The sequence below is a fragment of the Ranitomeya imitator genome, chromosome 9 (assembly GCF_032444005.1).
Source record: "Ranitomeya imitator isolate aRanImi1 chromosome 9, aRanImi1.pri, whole genome shotgun sequence".
Classification (NCBI taxonomy): domain Eukaryota; kingdom Metazoa; phylum Chordata; class Amphibia; order Anura; family Dendrobatidae; genus Ranitomeya; species Ranitomeya imitator.
In genome coordinates, this window is record NC_091290.1 from 132,434,365 (window position 1) to 132,447,103 (window position 12,739).

The following is a 12,739-nucleotide window of genomic DNA, read 5'->3' on the forward strand; positions in this document are numbered from 1 at the left end:
CAGGCAAGCAGCCCTCCTGGATGCTGCTCAGGAGACACATCATTAGCTGCAGTACGTCCATCACTGGCCCTTACATGTATGTCTTTCAAGAATGGGAGGCTGACAATCTGAGCACGGGGAGAACATACAAACTCCTTGCAGATGTCGTCCATGGTGGGATTAGAGCCCTGGACTCCCATGCTGCAGAGAACCAGTCCTTTCCACTGGGCTACCGTGCTGCTCAGAAAATAATTGTTGGCAAAGTCATTGATATTACTACCAGCACCAAGAAGTTTCAGGAAAATGTAGAGCAAGTCCATTTGCAATTTCCCATGGTGGGATTTGAACACTGGACTCCCATGTTGTAGTGCACCACTCCTTTCCACTGGACCACTGTGTTGCTCAGTAGCTAACTTTTGGCAAAGTCATTGATATTACTACCAGCACCTATGAGAAGATCAAGTCAAGAAAAACAATAGCAAATCCATTGGCAATTTATTCAAAGTGGATTTGAAGCAGCACGGTGGCTCAGTGGAAAGCACAGGCGCTTTGTGGTGTGGGAGTTCTGGGTTCTAATCCCAACATGGGAATCTGCAGATGGACCTGCTTTAGTTTTTCCTGCTCATCCCATTGGTGCTGGTAGTAATATCAATGACTCAGCCAAATGTTATTTTCCGAGCAGCATGGTAGCCCAGTGGAAAGGACTGGTGCTTTGCAGCATGGGAGTCCAGGGTTCCGATCCCCCCATGGACGACATCTGCAAGGAGTTTGTATGTTCTCCCCGTGCTCAGATTGTCGGCCTCCCATTCTTGAAAGACATACATGTAAGGGCGAGTGATGGACGTGCTGTGGCTAATGATGTGTCACCTGAGCAGCATCCAGGAGGGCTGCTTGCCTGCCTCCCCTTTTGGGCAAGTATTCTGATTGGATTAATGTTCTGACAAATTGATTTGTATATAAGCAGCTCAGCACAAGCTGAGCTGTGAAAAAGTCTTTTTGGGACTTAGGAAAAATTTTCCCCCTTCTATCCATATCATTTCAATAAATTCTTATGTTCCTCAAAAACACAGGACAGGAGCTGCTTACCCAATAGACACAGGGAACACCACAGCACTTCCACTGTATGTCTTTAGAGCATGGGTGGCCGACAATCTGAGCACGGGGAGAACATACAAACTCCTTGCAGATGTCGTCCATGGTGGGATCAGAACCCTGGACTCCCATGCTGCAGAGCACCAGTCCTTTCCACTGGGCTACCGTGCTGCTTGGAAGATAGTGTTTGTCAAAGTCACTGATGTTACTACCAGCACCAATAGGATGAGCAGGAAAAACTAAAGCAGATTCCCATGGTGGGATTAGAACCCAGAACTCCCATGCCACAACGCACCTGTGCTTTCCACTGAGCCACCGTGCTGCTTCAAATCCCACTATGAGAAACTGCAAGTGGACCTGCTTTAATTTTTCTTTACTTGATCTTCTCATAGATGCTGGTAGTAATATCAATGAGTTTGCAAAAGGTTGTTTTCTGAGCAGCACGGTAGCCCAGTGGAAAGGACTGGTGCTCTGCAGCATGGGAGTCCAGGGTTCTAATCCAGCCATGGACGACATCTGCAAGGAGTTTGTATGTTCTCCCCGTGCTCAGATTGTCGCCCTCCCATGCTCTAAAAACATACAGGTAGCGGCCAGTGATGGAAGTTCTGTGGTGTTACCTGTGTCAGCAGCTCCTATCCTGTATTTTGGAGGAACATCAGAATTTACTGAAGTGATATAGAGAGAAGGGGAAAATTCCAAAAATGTCCTTTTCACAGCTTGTGTTGAGCTGCTCATATACAAATCAATATGTTGCTAATTGTGTCAGAACATTAATCCAATCAGGATACTTGCCCAAAGGGGGGAGGCAGGCAAGCAGCCCTCCTGAATGCTGCACAGGAGACACATCATTAGCCACAGTACGTCCATCACTCACCCTTACATGTATGTCTTTCAAGAATGGGTGGCCGACAATCTGAGCACGGGGAGAACATACAAACTCCTTGCAGATGTCGTCCATGGGGGGATTTGAACCCTGGACTCCCATGCTACAAAGCACCAATCCTTTCCACTGGGCTACCGTGCTGCTCAGAAGATAACCTTTGTCGAAGTCATACATGTTACGACCAGCACAAATGGGAAGATCAGGAAAAGATAAAGCAGGGCCATTAGCACTTTCCATGGTGGGATTCGAACCCCAGACTCCCATGCTGCAAAGCACCAGTCCTTTGCACTGAGGTACCGTGCTGCTCAGTAGATGATCTTTCTCAAAGGCATTGATATTACTACCAGCCCTTATGGGAAGATCAAGAAAAGCTAAAGCAGTTGCATTTTCAATATCCCATGGCGGAATTCGAACTCCAGTCTCCTATGCTGCAAAGCAACAGCACTTTCCACTGGACTACTGTGATGCTCGGAAGATAACTTTTGTCAAAGTCATTGATATTACTACCAGCACCAATGGAAAGATCAGGAAAAACTAGAGAAGGTCCATTTGCATGGTCCATACATGGTGAGATTAGAACCCTAGTCTCACATGCTGCTAAGCACCAGTGCTTTCCAACGGGATACTGTGCTGCTCAGAAAACAATTTTTGACAAAGTCATTGATATTACTACCAGCAGTAATGGAAAGCTCAGGAACCTGTATAATGGAAAGATGAGACCTGTGTGTCATCTCCTCCTGTATATAGTGTATACCTGTGAGTCATCTCCTCCTGTATATATTATATACCTGTGTGTCATCTCCTCCTGTATATAGTGTATACCTGTGTGTCATCCCCTCCTGTATATAGTATTTACCTATGTGTCATCTCCTGTATATAGTATATACCTGGGTGTCATCCTTGTATATAGTATATAGCTGTGTGTTATCTCCTCCTGTATATAGTATATTCCTGTGTGTCATCTCCGTCTGTGTATAGTATATACCTGTGTGTCATCTCCTGTATATATTATATACCTATATGTCATCTCCCCTGTATATAGTATATAGCAGTATGTCATCTCCCCTGTATATAGTATATACCTGTGTGTCATCTCCTCCTGTATATAATGTATACCTGTGTGTCATCTCCTCCTGTATATAGTATATACCTGTGTTTCATCTCCTCCTGTATATAGTATATACCTTTGTGTCATCTCCTCCTGTGTATAGTATATACCTGTGTGTCATCTCCCCTGTATATATTATATATGTGTGTTATCTGCTCCTGTATCTATATTTATAATTGCCTAAGGGTTTTTCCGTCTGTCTGTCTGTCCTGGAAATCCCGGCTCTCTGATTGGTCGAGGCCGCCAGGCCTCGACCAATCAGCAACGGGCACAGCGACGATGATGTCATAATGGTTGCCATGGCAACGATGATGTCATAAAGGTTGCCTCGACCAATCAGCGACGGGCACAGTCTGCCGCGAATTCTGGAATCATCATTGTCCATATACTACGGGGACATGCATATTCTAGAATACCCGATGCGTTAGAATCGGGCCACAATCTAGTATAGTATATTCCTGTGTGTCATCTCCCCTGTATATAGTATATTCCTGTGTGTCATCTCCTCCTGTATATAGTATATATCTGTGTGTATTCTCCTCCTGTATATAGTATATTCCTGTGTGTCATCTCCCCTGTATATAGTATATACCTGTGTGTCATCTCTTCCTGTATATCTATATATATAATTGCCTAAGGGTTTTTCCGTCTGTCTGTCTGTCTGTCTGTCTGTCTGTCCTGGAAATCCGGGTCTCTGATTGGTCGAGGCCTGGCATCGACGTAGAAATCCCGCGTCTCTGATTGGTCGAGGCCGCCAGGCCTCGACCAATCAGCAACGGGCACAGCGACGATGATGTCATAAAGGACGTAGACATCCCGCGTCTCTGATTGGTCGAGGCCGCCAGGCCTCGACCAATCAGCATCGGGCACAGCGACGATGATGTCATAAAGGTTGCCATGGCGACGAAAATGTAATAAAGGTTACCTCGACCAATCAGCGACGGGCACAGTCTGCCGCGAATTCTGGAATCATCATTGTCCATATACTACGGGGGCATGCATATTCTAGAATACCCGATGCGTTAGAATCGGGCCACAATCTAGTAGTATATACCTGTGTGTCATCTCCTACTGTATATAGTATATACCTGTGTGTCATCTGCTCCTGTATATAGTAAATACCTGTGTGTCATCTGCTCCTGTACATAATATATACCTGTGTGTCATCTTCTCCTGTATATAGTATATACCTGTGTCATCTGCTCCTGTATATAGTATACTAGATGGTGGCCCGATTCTAACGCATCGGGTATTCTAGAATATGCATGTCCACAGTCACGTAGTATATTGCCCAGTTACGTAGTATATTGCCCAGCCACGTAGTATATTGCCCAGTCACTTAGTATATTGCCCAGTCACGTAGTATATTGCCCAGCCACGTAGTATATTGCCCAGCCACGTAGTATATAGCAGAGCCACGTAGTATATTGCCCAGCCACGTAGTATATTGCCCAGTCACGTAGTATGTTGCCCAGCCACGTAGTATATTGCCCAGCCACGTAGTATATAGCAGAGCCACGTAGTATATTGCCCAGTTACGTAGTATATTGCCCAGTCACGTAGTATATTGCCCAGCCACGTAGTATATTGCCCAGCGACGGAGTATATTGTCCAGCCACGTAGTATATTGCCCAGTCACGTAGTATATTGCCCAGCCACGTGGTATATTGCCCAGCCACATAGTATATTGTCCAGCCACATAGTATATTGCCCAACACAGAGCCAGGTAGTATAGAGACTTAAAAAACGAATAAACATATACTCACCTTCCGAAGGCCCGTTGGAAGTCCTGCTATACTCACCCTCCGCCGCCTTTTCCGCTCCTATGGACGCTCCTGGGACCGCGCCATTGCAAGCGCCATCTTCCGCTCTCAGGGCTGGTGTGAGCAGGACCTTTGATGACGTCGTGGTCACATGACCGTGACGTCACGGCAGGTCCTTGTCGCACACCAGCCCTGAGACGGGAGCGGAAGCTGCCGCTTGCAATGGAGCGGTCCCGGGAGCGTGGAGAGGAGCGAGAAAGGCGGCGGAGGGCGAGTATAGCAGGTTTTTTGGTTTTTTTAAATTATTTTTAACATGACATTTTTACTATTGACGCTACATAGGCAGCATCAATACTAAATAGTTGGGGACACACAGGGTTAATAGCAGCGGTAACGGAGCGTGTTACACCGCGGGCCGTTACCGCTGCCATTAACCCTGTGTGAGCGGTGAGTGGAGGGGATTACGGAGCAGGCGCCGGGCAGTGAGTGCAGGGGAGTAGGGGAGGGACTAATCGGACTGTGGCCGTCGCTGATTGGTTGCGGCAGCCATGACGGGCAGCTGCCGAGATCAATCAGCGAACGAATAACCGTGACAGAATGACAGACAGACAGACGGAAGTACCCCTTAGACAATTATGTATATAGATACCTGTGTGTCATCTCCTCCTGTATACAGTATATACCTGTGTGTCATCTCCGCTATATATGGTATATACCTGTGTGTCATCTCTTCCTGTATATAGTATATACCTGTGTGTCATCTCCTCCTGTATATAGTTTATACCTGTGTGTCCTCTTCCCCTGTATATAATATATACCTGTGTGTCATCTCCTCCTGTATATAGCATATACCTGTATGTCATCTCCCCTGTATATAGTATATAGCTGTGTGTCATCTCCCCTGTATATAGTATATACCTGTGTGTCATCTCCTCCTGTTTATAGTATATACCTGTACAGTTGTGGCCAGAAGTATTGACACCCTTGCAATTCTGTCAGATAATACTCCCGTTTCTTCCTGAAAATGATTGCAATCACAAATTCTTTGGTATTATTATCTTCATTTAATTTGTCTTAAATGAAAAAAACACAAAAGGGAATGAAGCAAAAAGCAAATCATTGATCATTTCACACAAAAATCCAAAAATGGGCCAGACAAAAGTATTGGCACCCTCAGCCTAATACTTGGTTGCACAACTTTTAGCCAAAATAACTGCGACCAACCGCTTCCGGTAACCATCAATGAGTGTCTTACAATGCTCTGCTGGAATTTTAGACCATTCTTCTTTGGCAAACTGCTCCAGGGCCCTGATATTTGAAGGGTGCCTTCTCCAAACTGCCATTTTTAGATCTCTCCACAGGTGATCTATGGGATTCAGGTCTGGACTCATTGCTGGCCACCTTAGAAGTCTCCAGTGCTTTCTCTCAAACCGTTTTCTAGTGATTTTTGAATTGTGTTTTGGGTCATTGTTCTGCTGGAAGACCCATGACCTCTGAGGGAGACCCAGCTTTCTCACACTGGGCCCTACATTACGCTGCAAAATTTGTTGGTAGTCTTCAGACTTCATAAGGCCATGCACACGGTCAAGCAATCCAGTGCCAGAGGCAGCAAAGCAACCCCAAAACATCAGGGAACCTCCGCCATGTTTGACTGTAGGGACCGTGTTCTTTTCTTTGAATGCCTCTTTTTTTCTCCTGTAAACTCTATGTTGATGCCTTTGCCCAAAAAGCTCTACTTTTGTCTCATCTGACCAGAGAACATTCTTCCAAAACGTTTTAGGCTTTTTAAGGTAAGTTTTGGCAAACTCCAGCCTGGCTTTTTTATGTCTCGGGGTAAGAAGTGGGGGTCTTCCTGGGTCTCCTACCATACAGTCCCTTTTCATTCAGACGCCAACGGATAGTACGGGTTGACACTGTTGTACCCTCGGACTGCAGGGCAGCTTGAACTTGTTTGGATGTTAGTCGAGGTTCTTTATCCAACATCCGCACAATCTTGCGTTGAAATCTCTTGTCAATTTTTCTTTTCCGTCCACATCTAGGGAGGTTAGCCACAGTGCCATGGGCTTTAAAGGGAACCTGTCACCTGAATTTGGCGGGACTGGTTTTGGGTCATATGGACGGAGTTTTCGGGTGTTTGATTCACCCTTTCCTTACCTGCTGGCTGCATGCTGGCCGAAATATCGGATTGAAGTTCATTCTCTGTCCTCCGTAGTACACACCTGCGCAAGGAAAGATTGCGCCCACACACACACACACACATATATATATATATACATATATATATATATATATATACACAGTACAGACCAAAAGTTTGGACACACCTTCTCATTTAAAGATTTTTCTGTATTTTCATGACTATTAAAATTGTACATTCACACTGAAGGCATCAAAACTATGTATTAACATGTGGAATTATATACTTAACAAAAAAGTGTGAAACAAATGAAAATATGTCTTATATTCTAGGTTCTTCAAAGTAGCCACGTTTTGCTTTGATTACTTCTTTGCACACTCTTGGCATTCTCTTGATGAGCTTCAAGAGGTAGTCACCGGGAATGGTTTTCACTTCACAGGTGTGCCCTGTCAGGTTTAATAAGTGGGATTTCTTGCCTTATAAATGGGGTTGGGACCATCAGTTGTGTTGTGCAGAAGTCTGGTGGATACACAGCTGATAGTCCTACTGAATAGACTGTTAGAATTTGTATTATGGCAAAAAAAAGCAGCAAAGTAAAGAAAAACGAGTGGCCATCATTACTTAAGAAATGAAGGTCAGTCAGTCTGAAAAATTGGGAAAACTTTGAAATTGTCCCCAAGTGCAGAGGCAAAAACCATCAACCGCTACAAAGAAACTGGCTCACATGAGGACCGCCCCAGGATAGGAAGACCAAGAGTCACCTCTGCTTCTGAGGATAACTTTATCCGAGTCACCAGCCTCAGAAATCGCAGGTTAACAGCGGCTCAGATTAGAGACCAGGTCAATGCCACACAGAGTTCTAGCAGCAGACACATCTCTACAACAACTGTTAGGGCTTGTTTTCACTTGCGAGGAACACGTCCGTGTCTCGCATGTGGAAACGAAGCTCTGGTGCCGGCACTGTGGAGCGGAGCGTGCGGCCGCATAGGAACACATGGAGCTGCACGCTCCGCTCCAGAGTGCCGTCACCAGAGCTTCGTTTCCACATGCGAGACACGGACGTGTTCCTCGCAAGTGAAAACAAGCCCTTAAGAGGAGACTTTGTGCAGCAGGCCTTCATGGTAAAATAGCTGCTAGGAAACCACTGCTGAGGACAGGCAACAAGCAGAAGAGACTAGTTTGGGCTAAAGAACACATGTGTTAATTCATAGTTTTGATGCCTTCAGTGTGAATTTTCAATTTTCATAGTCATGAAAATACAGAAAAATCTTTTAAATTAGAAGGTGTGTCCAAACTTTTGGTCTGTACTGTGTGTATATAATATATATATATATATATATATATATATATATATATATATATATATATATATAATCGTCTAAGGGTCACTTCCATCTGTTTGTCTGTCTGTCATGGAAATCCAGCGTCGCTGATTGGTCGCGGCCGGCCGCGACCAATCAGCGGCTGGCACAGTCCGGCCGCGAATTCGCCCTTCCCTACTCCCCTCCAGTCAGTGCCCCCATAGGGGTGTTGCACTCGGTTAACGCTGCTATTAACGCTGTGTGACCAACTTTTTACTATTGATGCTGCCTATGCAGCATCAATAGTAAAAAGATCTAATGTTAAAAATAATAAAAAAATCATTATATTCTCACCTTCCGGCGCCTTTCCCGCTTCTCGCGACGCTGCGGTCCCAAGAATCCATTGCGGCAATGACCAGAGATGATGGACATCATCACGTGTTATTGCCGCAATGCATTACTGGGAACGGAGCGTGTCGCGAGGAGCATCGCTAAACACCTGAGCTGGATCCGGGAACCGCCGGAAGGTGAGTATCTAACTAATTTTTATTTTAATTTTTTCTTTAACGGATATGGTGCCCACATTGCTATATACTGCGTGGGCTGTGCTATATACTACATCTCTGTGCTATATACTACGTGGGCTGTGTCATATACTACGTGGCTGTGTTATATACTTCGTAGGCTGTTATATACTACGTAGGCTGTGTTATATACTACATAGGCTGTGCTATATACTGCGTGGGCTGTGCTATATGCTACGTGGGCTGTGCTATATACTACTCTACATATTCTAGATTACCCGATGCGTTAGAATCGGGCCACCATGTAGTATATATGTATATATATATATTTTTTTTTTTTACTTGCAGTACCCTATTGCAGCCTCCAGGTGGTACTGTGTGCACTATAATTATCCAGAAGAGTCAGGTCCGGTTTATGGCATCACGATCAGTCCCGTCTACTCAACTTTAAGGGCGCAATTTGGGACATTTAACAATCTAAATAATTTGGCACGTGTAATGTTTATGTTTTTTAAAATACCAGGACTGCAGTACAAACTATAGAAACCAAAATATGAGAAAATTCCCAAGTCTTGATTCGCATTTTTGGACGAGCACTGAACTTGTAAATGTGGCCATTCTGAGCTTATAAAACCAGTTTATGTACTGTACTGTCTGGCATGTCACTTTATTTTTTTTTTTTTTTTACTTAAAATCATTTTTGCAATTGGGTTTCATAAAAATTTTTTTGCACCATTCGCCTCCTATAGCTTCTGTATTGCCCACTATTACTGGCTGCAGAATGAGTTAACTGAGAATCCGTCAGCGAGCTAGTTTTGACAGTTCAATGGGGGAGGTTCCTCTTTTTTTTTTTCTGACGGGGCATTTTTTTTAGCTTATCTCAGCTGATTCATGACCACATTTAATGTTGGACGTGCAGGAATACAAGAAGCCTGCAATAGCCAAATATTTAATTAAACTAAATTAAAAAGGTAGAAAATGGTTTGCCTTAAATATATACATTTAGGTAGGAAAAAAACGGAGGTGTAATGGTTTTTAGTCTGTGTTTTGGATAAAATCTCTATGTATAATTGTGCATTATGGGAGCTATTGTTGATGTTTCTGCCAGCAAAGTGCTAAATGCAGCTTTGGGTGTGAGTAGAGTGAGTCTGCTTTGTTTATCTGATGTGGAGTTACTGAAGATTATAATACGGGATGTAAGAAAAAAAAATTAAAAATTCTTCTGTCTCCTGCAGCCTCTGGATCATGAAGCGGACGCCATGCATAACCTGAGTGTGTTTGCCGAGAATGAAGCCCCACTTCTCCCCTCCGTCCCCCGCACATCCCGCTCTCGAGCCCGGATAAAGGTCATTGTAAAAAACCTAAACGAACCCCCCGTCTTTCCAGAGAACCCCATGATGGTGAGAGTGAAGGAGAGGATTGACCCAGGCAGCGTTATTGGCACCATCACTGCAAAGGATCCAGACGTCAGTCTGTCCCAGGACATTCGGTGAGATGACGATTGTAGCGGGACTTCGCCATATTTCCTCCTACCAGTGAGCGAAGGAATCCCATCATACTTGCTGGATAGACAGTCATATAGAGGGGTCCATATTAGAAAAACCATGGCTGCTTTCTTCCAAAAACAGCGCCGCACACATTCATTTCAGTAAAACCAAGAACTACACTTATTTTTTTATTAAGAAACCAGTCATGTTTCTTCCCCTTCCAGGAGTATTTTAACTGTTGCAAGTGATGGGAAATCATTTAATGATAGAACCCTTGGGATCCTCAATAATTGGAAGAATTCCTGGACTGCACCCTTTCGCAGCAGCACTCAGGACCACCTTTACGTGGATCCGCATGGCCGTTAGTACCACTGTGCAGGGGGGATACAGCAATGGAGTCCCTTCTTTCTTAGGAATGTTGAAAGTCTGCCCCCTACTGATTATTTAAAGGGTTATCTGGTGCCCCTCACATGGGCATTGAGAGGGGCTACAGGACAGATATACTATACTAATAGAATAGGTGGCAGGGCGGCGATACCTGGCCATCAGCATCTCCGTGCTATGTCCTCAGTAACAGGTGGTAATACCCTTCTAAGGGTAAAATCATTTCATCATTTCCTTATGGACAAGAAAAAAAAAAGTTGTAAAGAATCTTTTTAGACTTTTCTATCGTTTATTGAAATTTCTTTTCATAAGGATGTTGCGATTTTTAGTGCAAAAAAAAAAAAAAGTAGGGTACAACCCTATCTGCATCAACTGTTAAAAGCCACCTGAAGGATTTTTACCGTCAAGTTAGGAAATGAATGATATAGTTATTTGTATGGAGAAATGGCATCAACTTTCCCAGGATCCTGAATGGCAGACTTGCCTAATGATACATTACTTTGGGAATACATGACGTGCTGATCGGCTTCTTAATAACTTCATATTTTTTTCAGATATTCATTGGTTTCTGACCCTGCAAACTGGCTGCTTGTAGACGTTCAGTCTGGACAAATTGGGACCAGATACAGCATGGACCGGAAGTCGCCGTTTCTGGAGAGAGGGTGGTACACGGCTCTGATCACGGCTGCGGATAATGGTGAGAGTGGGTATACTTATAATGTGGTGTATGGATGTAATATACTGGTGTGGGACTGGAGATCTACACTCATAAAGAGAGGCCTATTGGGTCCTGCTGGGATCTTTAGTTCAACCCCTGCAAGATTGTTGAAGTGTATGTTATCAAGTTGATGGATGCGAGTCCTAAGAATCGCCTTCTACCTCCCCGCATCCGTGGCTCTTCTTCTGATTAGCATTGTTGTGGCATGACGTTGTGCAAATCCGGATTATCAAAAGGCGAGCGGCAGCTGCCATGAGCAAAGAGGCAATTACCAGTATTCTATAGCTTATTATATGTTCATGTCGCCATTTGTGTATTTCAGCTGTGCCCCCACTGAGCTCTACAGGAACGCTCTCTGTGGAGGTGATAGAGCTGAACGACCACGCTCCAGCAGTGTGGCAGCATTCTGCGGAGCTGTGCAGCAGTCCACACCATGGTCAGGGAATATTGCTGAGCGCCACGGACGAGGATATGCCACCCCAGTCACACCCGTTCCACTTCCAGCTGGATCAATCCTCCATAGCCCTCACCCTGAACTGGAGCATCAGCGAGGTTAATGGTAAGTGGGGGAAAAAGTCATCTACGTCATAGCTTTGCAAATTTAGACCACAACCCTGGCTTTAGTGTTTAGGTAGAGGCCGCCATTTCTTCTTGTCGGTGGAAATGTGAGATTATTTTGGAGTGAGTGTTTGTACAGCGATTTCTCGGAGTTGGCAGTCAGTTTGCTACTTCAAAAGGTCAGAACAAAGAGTCCTGCAAAATACCTAAGTTCTGCTTAGTAAAGCATGTCTCCCCCTCCTTAGATACCCATGCCATGCTGGAACTACTCAACGAGGTGGAAGAAGGAGCGTACACCCTGCCCTTGCTGGTGTCAGACTCCGGTGACCCACCCTTGGCACAGCTGCACATGCTGAACGTGTCTGTCTGTCGCTGTGATGCTGTGGGCATCTGTCATGGCAGCGCAGCAGCTCTCTTCAGCTCCGGAGCGGGCATCAGCCTAAGTGCCCTCATCATTATACTGAGCAGCGTGGCCCTGGTATTGGGTAAGTCTGAAGAAACATGCCCAGTCACTTATTTAGTGCTGGCTTAACGTGATGGCTCACATATTACTTTCTGCGCCAGTCTGGATGTCGGCCATTGTCATTCCTTTACAATAGCAGTGTAAGGATTAGTGAAGCTTAGTGACCGGCAGCTGCATTTTCACAAAAAAAACCCATTGTATTCCCCCAAATTAATTTCTTGAAATCATATCGGTAAGAATGAAACAGACAAATTGTACAGCAGTGTATTTAATCATGTAACGTGGCACATTCAGGCTGCAGAATGATTTTACACAAACAGGTCTCCATATATACAGAGGCAT

The 12,739-nt window shown here is 44.7% G+C and overlaps 1 protein-coding gene across 2 annotated transcripts in view; it reads left to right on the plus strand.

Moving 5' to 3' along the window:
- CDH15 (cadherin 15) overlaps nt 1-12,739 on the plus strand; it is a 45,709-nt gene that overhangs the window by 27,790 nt on the left and 5,180 nt on the right. For both annotated transcript variants that reach the window (XM_069738945.1, XM_069738946.1), the window contains 4 exons: nt 10,023-10,276; nt 11,213-11,355; nt 11,699-11,935; nt 12,180-12,419. In XM_069738945.1, coding sequence (XP_069595046.1) covers nt 10,023-10,276; nt 11,213-11,355; nt 11,699-11,935; nt 12,180-12,419 — 874 coding nt within the window. The remainder of the gene's footprint in view (nt 1-10,022; nt 10,277-11,212; nt 11,356-11,698; nt 11,936-12,179; nt 12,420-12,739) is intronic.